Genomic DNA, 26,252 nt, shown 5'->3' with positions numbered 1-26,252 from the left:
CTTGGTGGATTTTGAAACAAGACGGCAGAACGAAGCAAGCTGTCTTAGGATCAACAGCAGATAAACACATCTCCTCTCTGGTAGGCAGCTAGCCTGCCCTCTGCCTTTGGAAGTAGTATGCTGAGTGGCTAGTGGCTAGTGCGCTTAGTTCCCTAGCGGTGCGGGGACAAATGACCACAAACTCAGTGGCTTACAACATTAGGAGTTGATGCCCTACTTCTGGGGCACAGAAGTCCAAAATCAGTTTCCCTAGGTGGCTATCAAGGTGCTAGCAGGCCCGTGCCCCTTCTGGAGGCTCCAGGGGAGGATGTGTTCCTCTTCCCCTTTTCCAGCTTCTAGAGGCTGCCCGCCTTCCTCGGCTCCTGGCCCCTTCCGCCCTCTCCAAACCCAGTGGTATAGCATCTCCTCCCTTTTCTGACCCCTGCTTCTGTCCCTTTTTTTTTTTCAGACTCTGCCTCTTTCTTGTAGGGACCCCCGTGACTGTGATTATACTGGGTCCACCCCAATAATCGAAGGTAATCTCCCCATCTCAAACCCTTAACTTTAATCACACAGTCCCTTTTGCCATTAAAGGTAACATATTCACAGGTTCCAGGGATTAGCAAGTGGACTTTAGGGAGCCCGTTGTTCAACCTACCAGAGTTCTCTCTCTTTATAGTCTTAATTCTTTGCGTTCTGTTTTAAAGTGGAAGGCTCAAAGGTCAGGATGAGCCATTTCAGATCTAAGTATTCGTTGTCAGAGAAAACAGAACTAATTCAAATGCCAACCTTCACATTTAAAAAAATGAGCTGACTTGTTCTTATACATTAATATGGTTCAAATCACATAGAATATAATGCTTTTACGGACAAGGCATAAAAACGGAAAATCTCCTCAAGGCTTTTCTTTCAGTTCCTGCACAGCTGTGGGACAGCTGTGGGACAGCTGTGGGAGGGGACAGATCACTTTCTCTTTCCTTTTCCCTCATATTATTACTATCATAAAGGTTCCAAAGCATTTCTTTCAAACATGATTTGGGATTGTAGCATATTGTCAAAGATTATCCATACCCGTACCAATTCTCTGCTAACATAGCAAACTCAGAACTCTTATGTAGATGGGCTTCATATTTCAAAACTTAAGTGATACACATCATTACTCCAGTAAAAGAAAAGCTTTTAAGTCAGTGACACAAAGTGTTTAAGAAACTGTTGCAAGGTCTTGGCCGGTCTGGCTGTGTCATAAAGGCAAAACATGCTGATTGAGACCCACATTCCTTAAGCAGGTGATCTGTGCTCTGGAAAGAGCACCCCATTTGCCTTTGAAAACCCACAGTGTAGATGGTCTTAACATTACTTTACCAGTACTTGAGGTTCCAATGTGTTCCCCTCCAGTTGAAAGGCTTACGCCCACAGCCTTCTTAATCTCATCCTGACTCGGTAACCACCAGCTGGAGGCTGACCAGATTATCCTCATTTATTCTCCGGACAGAGACTTGCAAATGGGGTTGTCATCCCTCTAGGATGATGGAGGAGTCAGACTGACAATCTGAGCTGAGACACTCTTTGACAGATACCTCTGCACGGTTCAAAGTCAACACATGGGGAATTCTTATCCCTGTGTGTGACAGGGAGGTCCTTGAATGGACTGGGCTAATGATGTATGCCTGGAACCTCATCAGGCCTTAGTGATGCTAAGGGAATAATAACTGAAAGAAGGACTTGGAACATTAATGTGCAATTCATATTGTACCTTTTAAAAAAATGCAGTTTAGAAGTAAGAAAAATCAGACCCTAGAAATTTCTGCACATAATGGGCAACAAAAATATTCCACTAAAAATCATGCCATGGAGTGGGGCGTGGGGGCACCTGGGTGGCTCAGTCCATTGAGTGTCTGACTCTTGATTTCAACTCAGGTCATGATCTCAGGGTCATAAGCTTGAGCCCCGTGTCAGACTCTGCACTTGGCGGGCATAGAGTCTGCTTGAGATTCTGTTTCCCTCCACCCCTCCCCAAATAAATAAATCAATAAAATCTTAAAAAAAAAAATCATGCTGCAGGGGACTTCTGGGGAAGATGGCAGAGCAGGAGGGTCCTTACAGTACACTTAGTGCGATGAGCACTTCGGAATGTGTAGAATTGCTGAATCACTATACTGTACACCTGAAACTATAGGATACGTGTATGCTAATTATACTAGAATTAAAAATTTTTTTAAATCATGCCACAAAAGAAATGTGGGTTTTTAGCGATAAACTTGACAGAATTACTACAGTTACCATTTTGAAATATTTTACTTTTAGTATACATTTTTAAGTGTTAAGCTTCATGCTAAAAGACATGGAAGAATGTATTTTTTAGTTTTACAATTTAAATAGCAGAAAGAAATGTCTTTGACCAAACACTATAATTTAAATGTTTATTTTTAAGCCTACGTCAGAATTTAGAGTAGTTTGAATAAATGGCCAGTTCTTGGTATAGTTGTTTTATACAAATGAATTTCACATAATGCAAATAACTTATTTTCATAAAGCATTTCAATAAATCCCAGAGTTGGTTATTTCTTTATATGTAAATCTTCAAAGTTTCTAAATTTATAATCTAAAACTACTATGGTCGTATTTTATAAAAAGGATTTGGCATATTCAAGATTTCAAAATGTCACAAACAAAATATTACTGACTAAGTGGTTTTTCAGAATTTGGTAACCATCTTTGAAGATAAATTCACAGATTTTTAAAGCTTCAATTTGATTTTGCAAAAAATGTAGTAAGGACAATCCAGCTTAACAAGTTATCTTTAAAATTCAGTTTCCAAGGCAACAATCATAGGTCCCTGTACACTGCTTTAAAAAAATCATTTTTATAAATTTAGTTACTGTAACATCAAAGGCAAGAGTTAAATATAACTGCCTTACTTTTATCTCCTTTTATCAGACTTTTTGAACAGGCCGACTTCTTTCTTTTTAATGGACTAATACCAGATCCCTAGTCTGCTGCCCACTAAGTACAAGAAGGTTAAGGGCAGATAAACTGCCAATTTCCAAAGTGGCTGTCTGTGAATCTAGCCTACTGCATGTGTGTTAAGGGCAAACCAGGATCCAGCCCATTAGTATATGCATAACAGCAAATCTTATAACTTATTCCTTCTAACTTCGTAACTCAATAAAGCAAAAAGGGAAGAGCTCTTACCTGCACATTTCACTCCCTGAGCAATGAGACCCCACATGAAGTTGGCACAGTATTCACACCAGTGTGGCCCTCTGAATGTATGGACCTGAAAAAGAGTAGTGAGTGACAGAGTGGCCAGAGGGGAAAACACACGGACAAGGAGATTGTTTTCTGTCAAAGCACTGAAATACAAACCATGGTTAGTACTGAAGAGGCGCGGTATGGCTACATTTAGAAAAACCTTGGTTGAGTGGAACTGACAAACAGTTAAAATTTCTGCCAGAGCTCGATTTCCTCTTTGTTTCATAAATGGTGATACATCAAACCAATATTCTGTGATTTACTTTGCAAAACAATTTCTACAGTGGTTTTCCAACTCGTCCCCTCCAGCTGTTAAGCCTCATCTCTGAGTTACACAAATACTGGCATTTTCTGAGTGCTATGGCATGGAGGAGGAGAAGGAGTGGCGGAGGGTATGTCTGGGTCCCGTCAGGATTTTGTTGGATGACCTACCTTCTGTGACCACAGATGGTGAAGGTGATACTTGGTGACTGGTCACAAGTGAATCATCAGAAAGGGCCAATTTCTGTTCAAAACCATTTGATACTTAATGTGTTAGTTCAGGGAATGAATATATTTTAGAAACTGTAGAAGCTACAGTTAATCAGAAACCCTATTTGAGTGTAGTAATTATGCATGAATCATTACAGCCTCAAAAACGTTTTACTGCATTTGATTCCTTTATCCCTAAGAAAGGAATCCCCAAAGAGAGGATTCAAACACTAAGATACCTCTAGACTTTTCTGTATAGGAAAGAGAAGCCATTCTAGCTTAACTCAGATGAAAAAGTATTAGTAGAAAAGAGAAGCAAGGAATCCAAACCCCAATATTAAAAAAAGAAAAAATCTGGAATATTATCATACTTTGAGACTTCTAAGGAAAAAAATTTCTGAGCAAATATTGGCTCTCACCCAAGAAATAAAAAGGGAGAGGGAACCAGGAAGTCACTGATCTGTGTATCAAGGTACATTTACCTGAGAAAATTTCTTATATGTATGATTTCCTCCTGCAGAAAACAGTGTGAAAATCACAAAGTGTGGCGATTTGGCTCCAACATAAATATCTGCCAAAACAGCTACTGCAAATAATGAAATTCGCCATTAAAATGGTCATTTTTGCTACTGTTCTTTTTATGTATCAAATAGGTAAATGATTTTTAAGATAATATATAACTTATTTTTTCAAACTTAAGATGCTATTGAACACAAGACTTATAATGAATGTAAGATGCATATATTCCATTTAGAAAAACCAAGCCAAGTAAATTATGACAAACCATTGATTATAAGAGAAATCCCAATTCCAGAGATGTTAAAATGAAAAAAAAAAAAAAAAACCCATATTATTAAGATCAATGAGAAAAGGTATGTCAGAATTCAGAATACTAATACTGGCTAAATAAGGCTGTCATGGATAACCTGGTGTTGGTTCCTTCCAAGGAGGTATGTGCTTGTGACTCTGGTCACTGCCAAGGGAGCTTGAGTACAAAATGTGTTGATTTTGAAAAGAAGGCCATAATCTCTTCTGTGTCTTCTATGGAAGAGCATCAGGAATGCAGACACAGTTGCTTCCGGATTGTTATTGATGCTCAGTGCCTGTAAATTGAAAGCATTTCCTAGAGTTTCTAAATTTAGCAGAGCCCAGATCAACATTCAGATAGTCTGTGATGTCTTTGTGTTTGTGTTTCTCTGAGTGAATAAAACTGGATAAAGTATGCAGTCTTGCTTTGCTTTGAGGGGAATGAGTGAAACAGCGCTGACTTGTATAAAAAAAAGTTACGTAATCATGAAATAGCTATAGAAGCATGACGTTAGTTTTAGGGAACGTCTTTGGGATACCCGCTGGCTCAGATGGTGCCAGATCTCGGATACTCCAGTATCACTTGACTTGGTGAGGTTAATAGGAATGGACTAGAAGCATAGACTAGGAAGTAAGTCCCAGTCTTGTACCTGCCAGGTATCGCATGATAAAGGATATTAAAGTTCCAGGTGGGAGAGCAAAAACAGAGTAGATGATGTGAGGTAATTTAAAACCGGGCTCGTGGCAGACAGCACTGCGTACTGAGAGGTTATGACAGAACCAAGTCCCTGCCCCGCCTTCCAAACAGCAGCAGTGAGTGTGGCATCTGGGAAATCTTGGGACGTTTCTTCATCTGACAAATACTGAAGGGAGGATTTGAACGGTCCGAGCAGGCTGGCGCTCTGACCGAAGCATCACATGTGAGATCAGAATGCAATCTCTAGGAAATGGTTATTTATACATTTCCCTCTTGGACGGTGCTTTATAAAGGTGGCCGGAGCCATGTGGGACTGCTGCGTGGTTTTCTCTTTGTTTAAACCACTTGGAAGGTAGCTTGTACAGCTCTCCAGGAAACAGTTCTAGAAAGGGGACTGAAGCACCAGAAGCTTACTAAACGTCTACTTGTGTAACAGGGTTTAACTGGATTCCCTTTTGAATCTTCATAATTCATAATGCTTACATTTTGTTTTGTGACCTCTATGGCTCGACAATGGACTCCATTTGTAAAAATGGAATATTGTAGCCTTTTTTGTCTTTTTTTATTCCCCTAGAGGACATCAAAACAGAGACTTCATTCAGTGGTCATTTTTATTCATGCATGAACATTTTTTAGGTAATGACAAACACAAAGATAAAAAGGATGCTGGCTCAAGGAATTCACTGTAGGTTTCTCCCATTAAATACAGTGTGAAAATGCTCCAGAGAAAGTGCCTGCAAAGTGCATGGGAAGGTGGGGGAGGGGCACTGTGCAGGCTTAAGATGCACCCCAAGAGATGGGTCAGCCGGGTGACCTGTGGGGCAGGACTGGGGTGTGTGTGTTGGAGGGGGTGCATTAGGAAAATTCCTTGATTGTTCCAAGGAAATCAAAAGTACGTGGCTTGAGCCAAACAGTGGGATGTTTAGAGAGTCATAAGGAAGTTCAGCATGGGCACAGGTGGCGATGACCACATGGCAAGAGCCAAGAGAGACAGACAGGGCCTCTCTTTTCCATGCCTACAGATTCATACTTTGCCCAATGAACAATGCAGGGCCACTGAAGATTTTTAAGGTGAGTGACACAGGCAGGCAAGGCTGGCGGAAGACAGATTAGGTAGGAGGCTATGTATGGCAGGAGTCCAGGTAACAGATGGTGTGGGCTGGAACTCAGGCAGCAGTGACGGAGGAAGGGGTAAAGAAGTTATGTAGGAGGCAGAATCAACAGGCCTTGGTAACCAACTGAATCAGAGGCACAGGAGAGGGGAAGAGCGCATCAGCAGGGGGAACAAAAGCAGAACAGGTTTCGAAGTGAGGAGGTAGGGGAATGGCAGATTGCAGACTTCTGGGAAAGAGGGGGTAACTAATGGAGTAAAGTTCCTGAAGATGGCAAATGGAGACAGGATCCAGGGCAGAGGGATTAGCTTTGAATAAGAGAATTATTTTCCCCATTCCCTGAGTTGGAAAAAGGGAAGGAGGGGAGCAGATGGCTATCAGGAGTCATGGGGCCTGGAGGCCAGAAGGCTAAGGGAATTCACTATCTAGAGTCTCTGCATTACGATGGAAGTTCAGGTACTAATAAGCAAATGAGGAGTTTGCGGAAAAGGGGGGATAGGAACTGGAACTGGCCAGAGATTCAGAGAAGGGCTGCTGGACGTGAAAGCAAGTTTCTTTCTGGGATGACACTAAAGTCACACAATAAATGTCAAGTGCATTAAAGAAAAAGTAACAAATACTTTATTTTTATTTATTTTAAGATTTTATTTATTTGAAAGAGAGAGACAGAGAGAAACAGCATGACAGGGGAGAGGGTCAGAGGGAGAAGCAGGCTTCCTGATGAGCCGGGAGCCTGATGCGGGACTCGATCCCAGGACTCTGGGATCATGACCTGAGCCGAAGGCAGTTGTTTAACCAACTGAGCCATCCAGGTGCCCCAACAAATACTTTATAAAAGTGCTTTATCTGAATGTTTTATGTGCAGTTTTACATAATCCGTGATGTTTATATCATATATTTTACCAATTCAGAAAAAGAGATCTTTAAAAATTAATCACACAAATCATGCAACTTCAAGCAGGACAACTGGAGAGCTGCTCCTTCCAGCACGATGGAAATAGGGTGCTGTTCCTGCACACAAAGCTCTAGGGCATGGATACCCGCAGATCATTCTGTTTAACAGATATGGGTATATTCTGAGTACCTGTCTTAAAAATGACTAAATCAGAATGTAATGTGCATTCAAAATATAATAACTAAAAGGTCAAAAGTTGCACCTTAGGAAATTTTTCTGCTTAGGAGGATTCTGGGGTGGAATGTGGGAGACAACAGGCTTGGAGCAGTTCTCAAGGGGTCCAGGGCTTGGCCTGAGGCCCCACATTATAACAGATGGCAACTTTTGCCTGGAATGCCCTATAACATAGTAGATACCTTCTTAGGGAGCAGCCGCTGGTCAGCATTTGGGGTTCAGAATTACTGATGTCTTTACAACAAAAACAACTGGCGGACAATCATTAGTGACATTTTCCATAGGATTTTAATTCTAAATGGGTCCAGATATTTTATGTTTTCAAAAGTTTGTGTTTTACTTTTCCTGTTTCTTATTCTCCAAGGCTGTCATGTCAGCTCTTTGTCCTTCTTCCGTACCCCCTTGTCCCTTTTCCCATTCACTGATTCTTAGATCCAGATGAGGTCATCTCAGAGAACTTGCTAGCACTGGATGTAAATCAAGAACATATGTCATCTGTATTCCTTTTGAAGGCCTTTTAAAAGAAAAACACAAACTTCTGGCTTCTTGTCTGTGTTTCTTATAGTTGAGGCTGATGGGTAGTGGGGGCAGTGGTCTTCAGATGAATGAGGTGTTTGTATCTTACTTAATTCTATGACATCCACTAATCTTTAGTTAGTGTTTCTTACAGTCTGTTTCTGCTGTTTACTGTGTGACCTTAGTGACCTATGCTGGCTTTATAAGGTGGGAAACTGACCAGCACTATTTCTTCCTTAGAGTTATCTGAACAAATCACTTGATCAATTTACCCCCCCCCCAAAAAAAGGGATCCCTTTGGGGAGGGTGTTTTGGTAAGATAATCCAAGAGAGCAAGCAGCTTCAGTGTGTAACATTTTCAGGGAGGTCAAGGATGGTCCTGAGAAAAGCAACCTTGTAAATTGGCCACAGGTTTTTTTCTAGGCCACCTCCAAACCTCTGGTACATCTTGACAAATGAAAGCGACAGAGTACACAGCATGAATTATACCTTCATGAACAAAGGGCACTGCAACTAGTTTTAAGGTCCTTTTTTACAACTGGAAAGAAGACAACTTTATTACCATGACATTTGAGATTGCTTTCCACCTGTGAACAACTCCCTTCATGTTAACATCACGGACATCACTGAGGAACAGAGATGAAAGACTGAGTTACTTAACGGATCCCAAAAGTCTATCACAGAGAAGGTGCTGGTCAGAACCAGGCTGAGGACACACAGGGAGGGAAGTGAATGGGTTAGTAAGGGGCCCTTGTGGCACAGGCAGAGGCCAGATGTCTACCGGGCACTGACCTGGGTAAACACTGAAGCTCTTCGCCACTGGGCCTACTGTGATATCGCCCCAAACCCTGGCTTCTGTAAGAAAGCCAGAACATCTTCTCATCATGCTTCTGACATTCCCATCTTCAGTTTGAATGTCAGTAATAAAAGGAGAGGAAAATAAATCTATGCGTTGGGAAGAGAAAGAAAATTTCAGCCTATCTTCATTGTCCCTTCCAAGCCATGACACTCCCTCTAGAAATAAGCATGAATGCAAACAGCCAAGGAGCAGGCCTGCAAAGCGTGCTGCAAATGTAAGCTATAATGGAGGCGATAAAAACATTCGGGGAGGGGCGCCTGGGGGGCTCAGTCAGTTAAGCATTTGCCTCTTGATCTCAGCTCAGGTCTTGACCTCAGGGTTGTGAGTTCAAGCCCCGTGTTGGGCTCCACGCCCAGCATGGAGCCCACTTAAAACACACACGCACACAGACACACACACATTTGGGGAAATGAAATTTTGCTTTGGGGGAAGAGGACTGACATTTGGGAGGCTCTGGTGAGTCAGCTCTGCAGCCTGGTACTGGGTGATGATCCAAATCAAAACGAAAAGCAATGTAGGTAGAGAGGCAGCTGGGCAGGAAAGGTTTTTGCTCCTTTTTTCTCCCCGTTTTTATCTTTCCGGCAACCAGAATGTACTCTTATGTAACAATTTTAGTCTCACCAAGATGCCTTAATTGCCATCCAAAATATTTGAAGTTTAGAATTTTGGGCCTGATTTGCCACCTCAGTTAATGTATTTTGATTTATACTATTAAGTCATGAGCAAAGAATGCATAATGTTGGCTATGATCATTAGCAACAACAAATATATAAAATTGTGTAGGGGTTCCCCACAAAAAGCAGTAGGGAGTAGGTACTCAAAATAGTATCTTTAGTATCAAGGCAATACCGTCTTGTCCTTTTATTAGTTAAATCTAGTCAAAATGACTCGACTAGTGGCTTCAAAATTCTTGAAGATCTCTCACAGTGAGGCTTGGCTACGGTTAAGCCCCCAGCACTGGCATCACGTTAGCTGTGCCTACGCTTCTTGTCCTGATGGAAGGGATGTGGACTGTAGTGCCCGCAGCAGGCAAGGTGGAAGGAGTGCACAAAACACTTGCGGAAATAGTGCCTGAAACTGAAGGAGGGGCACACCTGTCGCCCCATGTGGTGCCCCCAGCAGGCTGAATGGGGGCACTGCATGGAGGCCTGGGCCCACGGGGGAAGGGGCCCAGGCGTGAACAGCTTCTCCAACTCGCCGCTATAGAGGAGGACAGTACAGGCGAAGGCTCGCGGGGGCTCTGCGAGGCTACACTTAACCTCACGACAGTTAACACAGTCAGCAGTACCATTTTGGAGAGGATGACAAATGACAGAAAATCAGGGACCTAAGGTTTCAAGAATGAAAAAACTGTGAGATACATAGAAGTCTGCAAGACATACATTGGCCAGACCATTAATAAATGATGTCTCCTTGAATATGAAAAATAACAGTAGGAAAATGCTGGTTTAATAACTGTCAGACTTTAATACTAGTCTTAATTAGTAGGGCAACTATTAGGGCAATATAATGTAGTTCTTCCACATACAAAATATTATAAAAATGGTTTTTATTGATTGGTCTATAAAATGACACCTTAAGTAAACATGTACAGACAAATAAGGGATTCTTACCAATTCCACACTCATACAGTCTATTTCCCCCAATTCTATGCAGGCCTTATTCAGAGAGTTTACATTTCTTTATGGCTTGCTTCATGATCCACCTTTCTCTACCCCACCTCCCAAATGAACACTATCTCGGTGAGGGAGAAATAGCTCTAAAACTACAGCTGAGTTAACTGTGGTGTAGACCAGGTGAACTTAGAATCACACACAACCATATTCATGCTAGAGCACACACACGCAGTTTCTTGGGTCTGTGTTCTGTTCTCAGCTGCCAGAGTAGCTCCTGACACAGAGCCATCAATTTGGAACCTAGGAATCAGGCAGTAGTTTCAAAGTTCAAGAACTTTGAAACAGCAAAGTTTTCCAGGGATTCCATTTATTTATTTACTTTTATTAAGTTACAAGGTACAGACTGTATAGTAAATAATATAAAAATAGATATGAAAAAATAAATAAAACCAGTAATTTAAAAATACTTTGTTTCAAAATATGAGTGTTTAAAGTATTAGAAAACCCATGATTTTAATGTTTAGACTTCTTTAAGTTTCAGAAGCAAATTTCTTCCCCCCTCTCCCCCCCACAGGAGCTTTAATGAGAACTTTACCTTTAAACTGAATCATGGTTGAAGTTTAACACTGTCAAATGCCATAACCTAAAACACTTCACGTTGAAAGTTTAATTACTTGGATTAATAAGTTTGCATTCAAGTATCAGTCATAAAAAATCAACACAGTGAATCAGTACTTCAAAATATCAATCTCCTAAAGTTGTGTTATGAAGGTATGATAGGAAAATGAATGAATCATACTTGGATGTGCAATAAAAACCACTGTACAATCCATAGCTGATTGACAGATAATCTCTATACACACATTATAGCCAGGTAAACTGAATACCAAGAGACAACCCTCAGACCAATCCACATAATCTTATGATCCACAATTCCTTGAAGCCAATATTGTACTAATGTATAGTTCCACATAACCAGGTTTCAATTTCTCTTTGGCTTAGTTGTAAGAATGTCATCTGAAGTTTACTGTTAGCATACATTATGAATGGAAGTGTTTCTATAATATACCAGGAAAAAGGTTAGAATAAAATGCACAAGAAATTATTAAACTACGTAGCTAAAACCCTTTTTAAAGCTCTAGTGAAAGAGATTCAGATTTTCTCTACTTTCTTCTATTTCACTGATTGCTGCTCTTATCTTTAATATTTCCTTCCATTACTTGGTTTAATTACATCTTTTTCTAGTTTTAGGTGGAAGCTTAACTCATTGATTTAAGACTTTCTTTCCTAAAATAAGCATTTAGTGGTAAAGATTTCACCATAAGCACTATTTTAGCTGTATTCCACAAATTTTGATATGTTGGTAGTTTTCTTTTTATTCAGTTCAAAGTATTTTCTAATGTCTTCTTTAATCCACGAGTTATTTAGCAGTAAGTTGTTTAATTTCTAAATGTGTGGGAAATTTTTCAGGCATGTGTTATTTTGAATTTAATTCTGTTGTGGTACAAGGATATGCTTTGTATGATTTCAGTCCATTTACATTTACTGACACTTGTTTTCTGGGCCAGAATACTGTCTATCTTGGTTAATGTTCCATGTTCACTTGAATAGTACATGCGTTCTGTTGCTGAGTAGAATACTTCTATAAATATCAATTAGGCCAAACTGGTTGACACTATTGTTCAAGTCTTCCATCTCATTATTAATGTTCTATTTGTCCGTTCTGTCACTGAGAAACAAGTGTGGAAATCTCCATCAACAATTGCAGATCTATTTCACTTTTTAGTTGTTGCTTTATGTATTTTGAACCTCTGTTATTAGGTGAATATAAATTTTAAATTATGTTCTCTGGATGAATTGTACCTTCGCTACTCCCATTCATATTCCTTGTTCTGAAAACCACTATATTTTATATATATATATATATATATATATATATATATATATATAGCCACTCTATTTTTCTTTGAATTATTGTCTCCATGGCATATCTTTTTCTTTGGACTTCTCTGGGTCTTTATATTTAAAGTGGGTTTCTGTGGATAGCATATAGTTGGATCTTGCTTTTTTATCCAATCTGACAACCTTTGCCTTTTAGTGGAGTGTTTGGGTCGTTTCCATTTAAGGTAACTATCAATACGATTGGGTTTAAAATCTGCCATCTTGGTTTTGTTTTCTATATACTTTGCTCTTTTGTTCCTTTTTCTCTCTTCTTCCATACTTTTGAATAAATTGCATATTTTTATGAATCCCTTTTGTCTCCTATTAGCTTATAACTATTTTATACCACTTCATGTATAGTGTAAGAATCTTATGATGGTATGCTTCCTTCACCCTGTACATTATGCTAGTGTTGTCATATACTTGTATAAACTATGTAATATTACTATTTTTTTGCTTTAGTCAGTTAAATATTCACTAAAATGAAAGAAAAAAACATTTTATTTTTTAATTTTTATTTTTTTTAAGATTTTTTATTTATTTATTTGACAGAGAGAGACACAGCGAGAGAGGGAACACAAGCAGGGGGAATGGGAGAGGGAGAAGCAGGCTTCCCGCTGAGCAGGGAGCCCGATGCGGGGCTCGATCCCAGGACCCTGGGATCATGACCTGAGCTGAAGGCAGACACTTAATGACTGAGCCACCCAGGCGCCCAGAAAAAAACATCTTTTAGACTTATTCACATGTTTACCATTTCTGGCATTCTTTATTCTTTTGTATAGATCTAAATTTCCATCTGGTATTATTTTCCTTTTGTCTGAAGAACTTCCTTTAACATTCTTGTAGTATAGGTCTCCTGGTGATGAATTCACTCAGCTTTTTTTTGTTTAAAAAAAATACTTTTTGTCTTCATTTTTGAAAGGCTTTTTTTTAGTTGTCGTTGAGTACTTTGAAGATGTCACTCTGTTGTCTTGCATAGTTTCTGATGAGAACTCTGTTGTATTTTTCATCTCTATGTAAAATGTATTCTCTTCCCCTTCTCCCCCTCTGCCTTTTAAAAAACTTTCTACAATGTGTGAGTGTACCAGTGACAAAGAAAAATAATTTGTTTCTTCCTTTGACATATTTTCCTTACACTGAAATAAACTTTATAGATGTTAATAAAGAAAACTGTAAAAATCAATTCTCCTCTTTTAAAAAAAAATGTACATTGTGTTTCTGTGCATGAGTGCACATTTAAGATCCTATAAAGCCATAAAATTATAAACACATTCCAAAGCTGGAATATGAAAATAAAATTCAAGAGAAACTGATAGATGTTTAATTTCTGGATCCTAAATATGTCCTCTACACATTCTGATGTCGTATGTGAGGGATGAACAACTTCCTTCCAGGCTGAGGTAAAGTACCACTTTAGGAATAAAATTTTTCTTTCCCATAACCTGGTTTTCTCCTCTCTGGCTACTCCTAAGATTTTCTCTTTAGTACTGGTTTTTAGCCATTTGATTATGATATGCCATGGGGTTTTCTTCATATATATATATATTTTTTTCTATTTGTAGCTCATTGTACTTCTTGGATCTGTGGGTTTTCATCAAAATTACAAATTTTTTGATCATTAGATCTTCAAATAATTGTACTGTTCCCTGGCCCCTCACCATTGCTCCTTCTGACTCCAATTACACTTTTAAGCTAGATTGCTTGATACTGTCCCCCACTGGTCACTGATGCTATGTTAATTTTTTTTTTTTTTTAACCTTTCTGCCCTTCATTTTGGATGTTTTCTATAGTTGTGTCTTCTGGTTCACAAATCTTTCCTTCTTTGATGCCTAATATGCCGTTAATATTACGCAATGTATTTTTCATTACTTTTTAAGATTTTAAAGATTTTATTTTTAAATAATCTCTACACCCAACATGGGGCTCACAACCCTGAGATCAAGAGTTGCATGCTCCACTGACTGACCCAGCCAGGTGCCCCCATTTCAGATATATTTTCAATCTCTAGAGATTCCACTTAGGTTATTTCAAATAGCTTCAATTTCTTTCCTCACTGCAGCCTTTAGTCTATTGCTAATTTAGTCATGCTACCAAGATGATATCCTTTTGAGGACTTTTAAACAATGCCTCAATATATTATCACATTTTTCTACTCCTACTGGAGGGCAAAAACTATTCTCAACCCTGAGTGAATTTCAGTAATTGTTCAGCCTATTGCTTTCTGGTGTGTGTGCTTTTTTTTAATAGGCTCCATTCATGCATACATAGATAAGTACTTGCTCTAAGAGTCAAGAAGACCACTGTGCGCATCCCCAGAGCTCTGTGTACAGCTCCGTCCCCAGAGGGACACTGCCCTACAAATTTTAGCTGCTTTGCCTCATCAAACTCCTATCTCTATGTCTTCAACTCAGCTAGACCAATGGATTCTCTTTAGATTCTCCCTCCATGTGTTGTGGCCAAGAAACTGCCTCCAAGCAGTAAATGAAAACAATCTTAAGACTCCTCTTATTGTATTCCTTTTTTTCCAGGTATCACAATACTGTACTACCTGTTCAATATCTGAATGTGGTTTTATATATATATTTTTTTCTGGTTAATTGTTTAAGATGGGAAGGTAAATCTAGTTCCTCCATCATGGCTAGAAGTGGAAGTTCAGATTATATTCTTATTTCTAAAACTGATCTTTCAGGTGAGCTTGAATCTGGGACTTCTGGGCTTCAGTTTCTACATGTGCAAAATTAATCAGGAATTCTCAGTATCCCTTATAGAGGCTGAACTTCTTGAGGATTCTTATGTCATCATGCTCTATGAACATGTCTCTCCTAGAAAAGTGTTACATTGACACTGTTGTATTAGTAGGTTGTATACTAGGATCTTGAATTAGTGACATCATTTTGTCATTTAATATTGTGGGCATTTATTTTTTTTAGCTACACAGAATAAATGTCTTCTCTTTGGGTACCAATTTTCAATTCATATGAATTTTATGGAACTGACCCCATCCCCAGTTCCAGGAGAGAGTATATGACCTTGCTCTAAGCCAAACAGCACATTCCATTCTCCTGCCTAGGAGTTGAGTTACTGGTTCAGAGATGGGCATATAAGATAATTGGGCAAATGCCTGCCAGGCCCAGACTTTTTTGTTCAGTCTCATTTTGAGCTGACTAGAATCAGAGACTATTTAGAGCTGGAGCCTCTGCAGGCCATCTTGTCACCCAGAGGAAGGCTGCAAATGAAGACAGAGCTAGAAGATAGGGTTCTGGTGCCATTTTAAGCCCCTTAGGCAAAGGATACCAACCACCGGCAGACTTTTCCTATGTGAGCCAATAAATTCCCTTTTTACCTTAGCAAGCACGAGCTGGGCTTTCTGACACTTGCGATGGAAAGTCTTCAACTGTTCCATCAAATGGTAAATATCAATCATGGGTTCCAAAGAGAGTTTTAAAAAGACACACTGAAGCAATGTGATTCAAATGTGGAGTAATGAACTATACTAGTGACCATCAAAACAAAATCGCATGCTTCCTAGAGATGGACCTTTTCTTTATGAACATGGGTACTATGCAAGCTCATTAGGCAGAGCCACGAGCAGTGATCCGGGTGTGGCACATATCAGGCTAGAGCTCCAGACAAAGGGAGTTCTATAAATGGGAAAGAGTGAACATGTTGGGACTGATTTGGGCAAATCCATTCACAAAGCTAGCCAAAACATGTCATTTCTCATACAACAGACTGAAGGGTATCACCTAATACAACAAGAGTCATCAGACATGCATGACCTAAAAATGAATATATTTTTTTGTTTTAATACTTTTTTTGCATAATACTTAAAAAATGCACCCAGCTCTATTTTTGCTCCCCAAAGAATATAAAAATATTTTTTAAATGAGTAGTTGATGATGTTCCTTAGAAGTGTAACATCACTGGGCTATTTCCCCTTTCCTTTCTAGTTTTCCCTATTTTGCAACCAGAAGAATGTTAAGATAATTTAAGAAGAGGGGTTAAAAAACCTGAAAAAATAAAAACACTACTGGTATGAGCTTTATTAGAAAAATAATTTGTAGTGGTCTCTCAGATGCTAGCAGTACTTGATAAAATATTTAAGAAAGAAAAATCAATATTTTTGTGTATTCTCTTCACTTAAAAAATTTTTTTTCCTAGACCTATATTCCACTTATGCCTGTATCTCTACTCTCTGTCCCTTGGGTTCTTTAATGAAGGCAATTATATTTTTGTATAATGTACTATTACATAAGAATAATGAATGCTGCCTAATGCTGACTGTAAGTGTACTGAGATATAGGGAACTTGGCAATATGGACAGTAACTGGGTAAGAGGTTATGTACATATTCTTCAGTCATATGCTTTCACTGTCTTATTAAAGCCATGATAAACTTCACTCCTAAGGAAGACTTTCCTCCGAGGAATGGTGACATGGTAGGTCACAAAGAAGATGAAGTAGGACAGTGTAATTTGTGAATTAAACAAGGTTTAAAAATTAGAGAGCTAAAATATTACATAGGTATGCTATTAGATTACAAAATAAGCAATTAATACAATTAAGACTCAATCGAGTAGGGATATATGATACAAGTGACTACAAAAAATTGCCTTTAACATACCAGTGTGTCCCAAACGTGTGAAAAACTCATCCTTGAAGGTGCGATTATTATGTGGACACATAAAGTATTAAAAGAACTGTGGTAGAGGTGACTTATTATGTGGAAGGGGTGTTTTTCCTATGGGTTTATATCCTTATCTTGTTATTGCAATGGGAGTCACATGCCAGGCCGATTCTCTACTTTGAGATAAATTTTGGAGATGGCATTTATTTTTAAATTGAAGAATAACCGACATACGATGTTGTATTAGTTTTAGGTATACAACATAGTGATTCGGTATTTGTATATATTAAAACATGGTCGCCACATTAAGTCTAGTTGCCATCTGCCACTATACAAAATTGTGACAAGACTATTGGCTAGATTTCCTATGTGGCACAGTTCATCCCCGTGTCTCATTTATACCTGGAAGACTGTACCTCTTAACTGCCTTTACCTATTTTGTTCATCCTCGCCACTGCTCTACCCTGTAGCAATCCTCAGCTTGTTCTCTGTATCTATGAGTTTGCTTCAGTTCCATTTGTTCATTTGCTTTAACTTTATTTTTATTTATTTTTTGATGTCTGATCTTCTTTGTGACTTTTAGAAAATCTCATTGTTGACTGGCCTCAGAACTAGAGCTTTCTACCTCCGAGAGGACAGCCTCTGTCTCTTGGCAATCTGTTCCCCGAGTTTTTCTTTGGCCTCCTTCATTCTCTTGGCCAAGTTTAGCATGTTCTGTAGCCTTATTTTTCCTAGTATGCCGTTTCTTCAGAGCAGTATGCCAACATTTGTGTGGTAGAACACATGCAGTAACAAGACACAGAATTGTGGATGCTTCGGTTCTAGGTTTCTTACCTTCTTTGTTTAGGAGCTTTCTCACAACATACTGGCGGACATCATCTTGTCCGACAGACTGAAAAGTTTGTGGATTCTGCTAGCTCTTTTGGACCCCAGGTGACGAGGCCCGGTAGTATCAGTGAGTCCAGGAATATCCTTTTTTTTTTTTTTTTTTTTTTTTTTAACAATGACCAAGTTGAGAACACTGAGATTGGCGTCCACAATACAACCCCAAACAGATCTGCACTCTTTCTCCAGTCCTCCTCGGTTTGTAGCAGGAACGGTCCTTGCTCAGCCGCAGGTGGGCATGGCCATGGATCAAGACACCCTGCTTCACGGGGAAGCCTTGTTTGTCATTGCCACTGATTCTTCCTGTTCACCCAGAGCATCAGCAGCGATTTCTGTGGCCATACGCTTCTCATAAAAGGTATGGCATTTGCTTGCGTTCATCATCCACTTCAGTGAGTTTCTGGCAGCCAGTAACTGAGAAAGAAAAGTTCAGCTTCATCCTAAAACAGCCTACTGCCTCTGAGGTGCCATGGAAAAGAGGTGTTTTTGATTTTAAATTCCATACATAATGAAATCATATAGTATGTGCTTCTCTGACTGACTTAGCATAATACCCTCTAGGTTCACCCATGTTATTGCCAATGGCAAGATTTCATTTTTTTATGGCTAATATTCTATTTCACACACACACACACACACACACACACACACACACACACACCCCACATCTTCTTTAGCCATCTATTTTTTGATAGATATTTAGGTTGCTTCCGTATCTTCGCTATTGTAAAGATTGCTGCATGCATCACGGGATGAATAGGTCTTTCTGAATTAGCGTTTTCATTTTCTTTGGATAAGTACCTAGAAGTGGAAATACTGAATTGTACAGCAGTTCTGTTTTTAATCTTTTGAGGAAACTACATAGTGTTTACCAATGTGGTTACATCAATTTACATTCCCACAAACAGTGCACAAGGGTTCCTTTTTCTCCACATCCTCGCCAACACTTGTTTTTTATCTTATTGATTCTAGCCATCCTGACAGGTGTGAGGTGATACCAAATTTTCTAAAACATATCAGGATGATTATAAATGTGAGAAATAATCAATACAATGTTAGATGTAGTTGTTTGTCAGAGGGTCTCACATTAGGATATTGATTGGGAATAAGAATCAGAATCGGTTCTGGTAAGAAAGCCCAGATGTTTAAAAGTGACAACCCTAGGGGCGCCTGAGTGGCTCAGTCAGTTGGGTGTCTGACTCTTGATTTCAGCTCAGGTCATGATCTCAGGCTCATGAAATGAATGGGAGTCCCATGTTGGGCTCTGTGCTGAGCACGGAACCTGTTTGGATTTCTCTCTCTCCCTCCCCCTGCCCCTCCCCTCACTCGTGTACGTGCACTCTCTCTCTCTCAAAAAAAAAGTGACAACCCTATATTTTAATTTCAAGGCTGGCCTGAGGCTCTCTTTTATTTGCTTTTTAATTAAATAAAACATAGTGCACTATTGACAGTCTCCTAGTGAGAAAGACAAACTTCCAAATCTCTCCAAATTTTAAAACAGCATAAGCAAAAATAGACAATTGGGACTACATTTAATGATAAATCTTCTGCATAGCAACGGAGACAATCAGCAGAGTGGAAAGGCAACCTATTGCTGGATCATAAGGTAGTTTTTAATTTTTTGAGGAACCTCCATACTGTTTTTCATAATGGCTATATCAATTTACATTCACAGCAACAATGTACAGGGGTTCCTTTCTCCACATCCTCACCAACACTGGCCATCTTTTGCCTTGTTTATACTAGCCATTCTAACAGGTGTGAGGTGACATCGTGGTTTTGATTTGCATTTCCCTGATGATTTGTGATGTTGAGCATCTTTCCACTGACCTATTGGCCATTTGTGTATCTTTTGAGAAATGACCATTCTCAGGTCCTTTGCCTGTTTTTATTTATTTGACAGAAAGAGACACAGCAAGAGAGGGAACACAAGCAGGGGGAGTGGGAGAGGGAGAAGCAGGCTCTCCGCTGAGCAGGGAGCCCGATGTGGGGCTCGATCCCAGGACCCTGGGATCATGACCTGAGCTGAAGGCAGACGCTTAACGACTGAGCCACCCAGGCGTCCCACCTTTGCCTGTTTTTAAATCAGGTTGCTTTTTGCTAGTGAGTTGTATGAGTTCCTTATATATTTTGGATACTAACCTCTTATCAGATATATGGCTTGCAAATATCTTCTCCCATGCCATAGGTTGCATTTTCATTCCATCAATTATTTCCTTTGCTGTGAAGAAGCTTTTTAGTTTGATGCAATCCCACTTGTCTATTTTTGTTTTGGTTCCCTGTGCTTTTAGTGTCCTATCTGAAAAAATCACTGCCCACACCAATGTTTTTTCCTGTTTTCTACTAGTAGTTTTATGGTTTCAGGTCTTATATTTAAGTCTTTAATCCATTTTGAGTTGACTGTTGTATATGGCGTGAAATAAGGGACCAATTTCTTCTCCTTCTCTTTTTTTTTTTGGCATATGGATATCCAGTTTTCCCAACATCATTTATTGAAGAAACTATCCTGTCTTTATTTAGTGTACTTGGCACCCTCGTTGAAGATCAGTTGACTGAAGACACATGGATTTATTTCTGGGCTTTCTGTTTGTTTCATTAGTTTATATGTCTGTTTTTATGCCAGTGCTATCCTGTTTTGATTACTGTAGCTTTGTAATATATTTTGAAATCAGAAAGTACGGATGCCTCCAGCTTGTTCTTGCTCAAGACTGCTTTGGTCTTTTGTGGTTCCATGTGAATCTTAGGATTGCTTTTTCTGTTAAGAATGCCATTGGGATTATGACAGGAATTGCACTGGCTCTGAAGATCATTTTGGGTAGTATGTACATTTTAGCAATATTCTTCTGATCCATAAAACATGGGTTTCTCTTGGGTTAAGTATAACATTTTAAATTCTCTAACCTCATAAAATGGCTACAAAGAAGTATAAGCAACCTGGGCAAAGCTTGTGAAATGTTTCTTTTTGGATTACTAATGGCAGGCAGTAACCTTCTTTGTACTTGAGGCATCATAACCAGTTCCTCAGCCGACATTACAAACCATAAAAAGGATAGACAGGGCTGAGAGGGTCATGATGCTGAGGGGCAATGTAGAGGCCTGGATGGAAATGCATGATGAGTTTTTGTGGTCCTCTTCACCACCTTTAGGGACAGAGATAAAAAGCAGAGTAGCGTGTGTTCATTATTTTTGGCTTCTGTAGCATCTGGTAAGTACTATACCAAACAGCAACAGAAACAATGCCTACAGGGATTTTACAGATGATCTTATCCAATCTCCCACTTTGCCTCCATGACTGCCCTAAGGAGAGAAAAACCCCTGCTCTGCACTGAGCTTTGTTATTTTTATCTTCCCTTACAAGTGACCCACATTAAGAATTGGGAATTGTGTGTGTATTTACACAGACACATATAAATTATTTGTATAAACTAGAAATATATACATATATATTTCTCTCTATATAGAATATATTAGAATAGAATATTATATATATAATTCAATTTAATCTTTTATTTGAAGGAAAACATTTATTCCTTTAAAATGTCTGTCAGACACTCCATACTCCTACCCACAGGAAGAGCAATAATGTTTAATAATGAGACATTCTAGGTTGCCTTTTCCATTAGTTATATTGCATTTAACTTCTTTTATAATGCTATTAATTCAAAACAATATTCAAATTTCTGACACTTAAAATGTGAACACAGATTCTCCAAATATAAGACAACATGATATTGTGAGTTTTACTGCATTTAAAAAACTCACATGAATTTGATTAAAAAATTGTAACAGTATGGGTCTTAAAATCATTAGGAGAACCTATTTTTATGTTGAAATTTCCTACTGTAGGAGAAGTGATTTCAAAATAACAACAATCACCACCACCACAAAGAAAGGTCCCTCCTGTCATATTGTATGCTCATTTAGTCATTCAGCAGATGTTTCTTGAACATTTGCATCTTACTAAATATAGGGACAGGGGAAGGAAGAGTGGAGATGAGTAAAGAAGTGGGGGATGGTGGTGTTGTGATGGTTGGTGGGGAGAATACACAGGTAGCCCAGTTGGCAAATATGATAGTTCACGGACTGTTGATATAACTAGTTTTAAAAAAATATTCCTTCATATATAGGTTAATTCTTTTTAAAAATAAACATTAGTATCTTGTCCCCATATGGGCCTTAATAAAGTTTTAACAGTGGAAAACAGTAATTATCTTAACAAATCTAATGCTTCTCAATATAATGTAATCAAGAGAACTTTAATTCTGGGCCGCCTGGGTGGCTCAGTTGGTTAAGCGACTGCCTTCGGCTCAGGTCATGATCTCGGGGTCCTGGGATTGAGCCCCGCATCAGGCTCCCTGCTCGGCAGGAAGCCTGCTTCTCCCTCTCCCACTCCCCCTGCTGTGTTCCCTCTCTCCCTGTGTCTCTCTCTCTGTCAAATAAATAAATAAAATCTTTAAAAAAACCCCCAAAAAACGAGAGAACCTTAATTCTGAAGCAGTCTCTACACCCATTGGAGGGCTCGAACTCACAACCCCGAGATCAAGAGTCACACGCTCCACCGACTGAGCTAGCCAGCCGCCCCAAGAGAATTTTAGAGCTGCAAAATAACTTCTAGATCATGTAGTTTAATTCCACCCTTCATACTAATTCTATTTTTATTTGCTGGTTCATTTTGTGTTTATTCTCAGATGGAAATCAAATGAGGACCACAGGTCTTGGATCTGTGTCCTTCGGAGGAAAGGAAAGACCGCTTTCAGCAGGAGAGCTGGCCATTTCGATCGTCCCGTTTATCAAATGGCAGCAGGTCTGCTCTACCAGGATCGATGGGTTCACTCTCATCGGTTTAAACCCAGTAGGTCTTGAATCAGTAATTTTAGTAAATATTACAAGGCTCATGTGATAGTCTTATTTAATTACAGTATCAGTTCACATTTCGGGATTCATTGCATATTATCTTGGCAACATTAAATCTATTAATATAATATGTCACATCTTTCACTTATAGGTAGAATGCAAATATCTGAGACTCTAACGTGAACCAGTTGCCACTTCAAGACTACTTTAAAGGACTAAAGTCATATTTTAAAGTATTCTCTCACTGTAATTCTTAATGTTCTTTTCTTTAAATTACTTAATTTGCCTAAGTAGCCAGGTTTCTGTGGTTGTTTTCATTATATGGAATCTTGATTTTATAGAGTTATCTAAATTATACCAAATGAAACACCAAATAGTTAAATCTGGAAGGATTTAGAGCCACACAGAGGATTTCACTGTACTCTGTGGTGCATGGAAATGCAACTGCTCTTACATAACGTCTAACTCTGCCTGGGAGCTAAGAAAGAAGCTAGAGCTTTCTTTAGCCCCACAGTCATGCCGGGGTTCTCAATTGCATCATGACCTCTGTACCTGGGCAAGAAAAAGCCTTGGTATGGATTCAGAAAAGGAAAATAGCAGTTACCAAGTACCGAACACCTACCAGGAACTCAGTTCTTCTGATGTAGAACCAGTGTGTTTAAAGATCAAGCAGTCTGCCCAAGGTCATATAAATGATGAGCAAGCTCCTGAGGGCCAGGGCTGGGTCTCTGTTATCAGTCCGTCCAGAGAACCTCAGATGTAGGGTGTAAGGATATAATCACTGCTGCTGGAGTCCCTCTGTCTTAATGTCAGAGGTGTTTTAGTTAACACTTGTATTCTCTCTCTGTTGTGTTAGCACAGGGGCAGTCCTTAAAGTGAGAGGTTGATCCCGGAAAGAGTTAAAATTATTTTTGCTCTATGTTGACAAATTATAATCAGTTTTAAAGGATGTGGTACATTTATTTTTTAAATGATTATCTCCCTAAGAGAGACAACTGTTTCTTGGGATAGATTCTTTATCAAATCCTTATAAATAACAATAGAAAAAATTTAAAAGGCCATGTTACATAACAGTAAATGGGAAGCCTTCCTGCTTTGTTTCATTTTTTCTATTTAAAAAAAAAAAAACGCAAAAACAAACAGAACACCTGTCTGGAGTTAGGCCTAGTTGATTTTTTTTTTTTTTTTTTTGGGTCTCAGCTTGGTGAGTGCTTTCACTGAAGGCATAAGGTATTCTTAGCTCCTCCTTCTGAAATGCGACCTGGCAACTGCTCAATGCCACTGAGCCATGTTACAGAGCAAGGCAGTTCAAGAAGCGAAAAAGAAAGCCACACTGAAATGAGGCTTTGGAGAGTGGGCTTGTGGATTGCAGAATCCACCTTTACCAACACAGAAAACAGTCAAGGGCAAGGTCGTATGAATGATTATGACCATATAAATGCTCAAGTTCTTCCCACCATAAATCTCTGAACTGTACATACTTACATACCATAAGCAGTGACCTTCTAAGTGAACATTTGTGTGGGAGAGAAGTGCTCCTGCCACAAAGTCTGAATTCTTTGGGGGGCGCGGGGGGGATGTTCTCGGAAGTCAAGTGTGACTACCCCTCCCACCTTTCTTTTCTCATTTTTATAATGCCACCCCACAGAAACATTTTTTAAATAACAAAGGGTAATTTCAATGGAAAGAGTCAAATTCTGAGACTTCTGACCTTATTAGTAACTATAAAAAATATGTAATAGAACTTCGCTTTCTAATATGAGCTCTTTCCTGAGCATAAGTACTTTTAAAAAAATACAGCCCACTTGATTTTGTTTAACTCCAGTGAAGGAAGCAGACTTCTTTTTAATGTGCCCCCCCCCCTTTAAAAACACAAGTATCTTTATAACAGTTTGGGTACCAAGTGAAGGGTCACAATTGGTCCCAGAGTCAGCACTTTCTGGCTGTTCAAAATTTGCTCATTAAAACCATGTGTTAAATTAAAATTGAAAAATTACTGGAGGATACAACAACAACAAAAAGAGAATGTGTGTGTTTATGTAAATCCCTGAATGGACTTACTATTTGCTTTTGATCAATGAACTTGATTTAGCACTAAAATGGCATCCTTAATAGGTCAGTCTGTTCCTGCTGAACACACCAGAGGGGACATCTTTAGAGACGTATTTTTAAATCTCAGCCGTTTCTAAACACTATGCATAGTTTCTTGCTTAGAAACCTCAATGGCTATTTTTTCGACCGAGCATGCATATAACTTTATACTGTGGGGTCATTCTCTTACAGGATAAAAATCCTGTAAGACTGATTTGTCATACAAGAAGAAACTGAGGCCTAGTAACTTGCATGTACTGTTTAGGTTCAAAAATGGAAGAGGTGGTTGACCAGTGGATGCACATACTGAATGGTCTCCATTTCATTTAAAATCAAAGATACTAGTTGAAAGGTAAGGTCCTTAACAATATGTTTAAAGAGGGAGAAGAAAATGCTATTTGGTTTACCTTGAAATATGAGCAATCTTTATATAGTCCAGTTTAGAATTTATCCTTTATCCCAAAATGATCTGAAGATTATAAGAATCTATTCCTCGCTAAAAAAGTAGAGCATTTGGGGGGCTTGGTATTGAGCATTTGAGTAAAATAAATGCTAGTGTTAAAAATCAGGATGAATTGCAAATGTGAAGTGAGATTTTCTACTACAGAGCCTAGTACATTCTGAATGAATATATCTGCTGAAGAAATGTTGAATAAATGGAAGATCAGGGTTTCCAGCCTATCATCTTTTGAAACCATATGCCCTCTAACATTAAAACTGATGACATCTAAAGACAGAAAACTTGATCATCAAGTTGGGTAACTCCTGTGAAGGGACTGTAGAAATGCCAGCGCACCCACCCACCAAGTGTACCTGGGTGTTTGTACGTACAGCCTCATACTGCATGTTTGCCCCGTTAGATGCAAAGGACCCAACTCTAAGGCCTTGTATCATGCTGTGCATGCAGGCAACTTGAATCAACACACATATCATCTTGACGAAAGATGATTAAAGTATAGTTGGTAAAACACATTAACACAATAATTAAACTCTCTCTCTCTCTCTCTCTCACACACACACACACCCTGAAAGCAATACTCAAAAAGTAAAGAGAGGCTGCTTATATCAGCAGTAACAGTCCCAGAGTAGCCATCCTTTCATCATGGTCAATTCATTAACAGAGGAGAAAAGACAGAAACTGTGGGAAATGCAGACCATCTGCTCAATCCAGATGCAATAACACGCGCCTCTTATATCCAAAGCTTTTTACCAGGAAGGAAGGGAGATAAGATCTAATCCTCTCATGAAATATCTGACAAAGGTAGTTAGATATATTTGCATCACAAATAAAAATAATGCCAAAATCATTATTAAATGAGACCTTTTAAATGTCAGTCCAGACTTTTACCATTGAGTGTATATTGATTAAGCAGAGTACTAAATCAGCATTAGATAAAATGGAGTTGGATTCTATTAG

The 26,252-nt window shown here is 39.0% G+C and overlaps 1 protein-coding gene across 5 annotated transcripts in view; it reads right to left on the bottom strand.

The window, feature by feature from the left end:
* CHN1 (chimerin 1) overlaps nt 1-26,252 on the bottom strand; it is a 192,658-nt gene that overhangs the window by 20,257 nt on the left and 146,149 nt on the right. For all 5 annotated transcript variants that reach the window (XM_032407733.1, XM_032407714.1, XM_032407723.1 and 2 more), the window contains one exon: nt 3,172-3,256. In XM_032407733.1, the coding sequence (XP_032263624.1) occupies nt 3,172-3,256 (85 nt within the window). The remainder of the gene's footprint in view (nt 1-3,171; nt 3,257-26,252) is intronic.

Source organism: Phoca vitulina, unplaced genomic scaffold, assembly GCF_004348235.1.
Source record: "Phoca vitulina isolate PV1807 unplaced genomic scaffold, GSC_HSeal_1.0 scaffold1, whole genome shotgun sequence".
Lineage (NCBI taxonomy): Eukaryota > Metazoa > Chordata > Mammalia > Carnivora > Phocidae > Phoca > Phoca vitulina.
The sequence above is the reverse complement of the archived record's forward strand: the minus strand, read 5'-3'. Positions and strand labels throughout refer to the sequence as shown.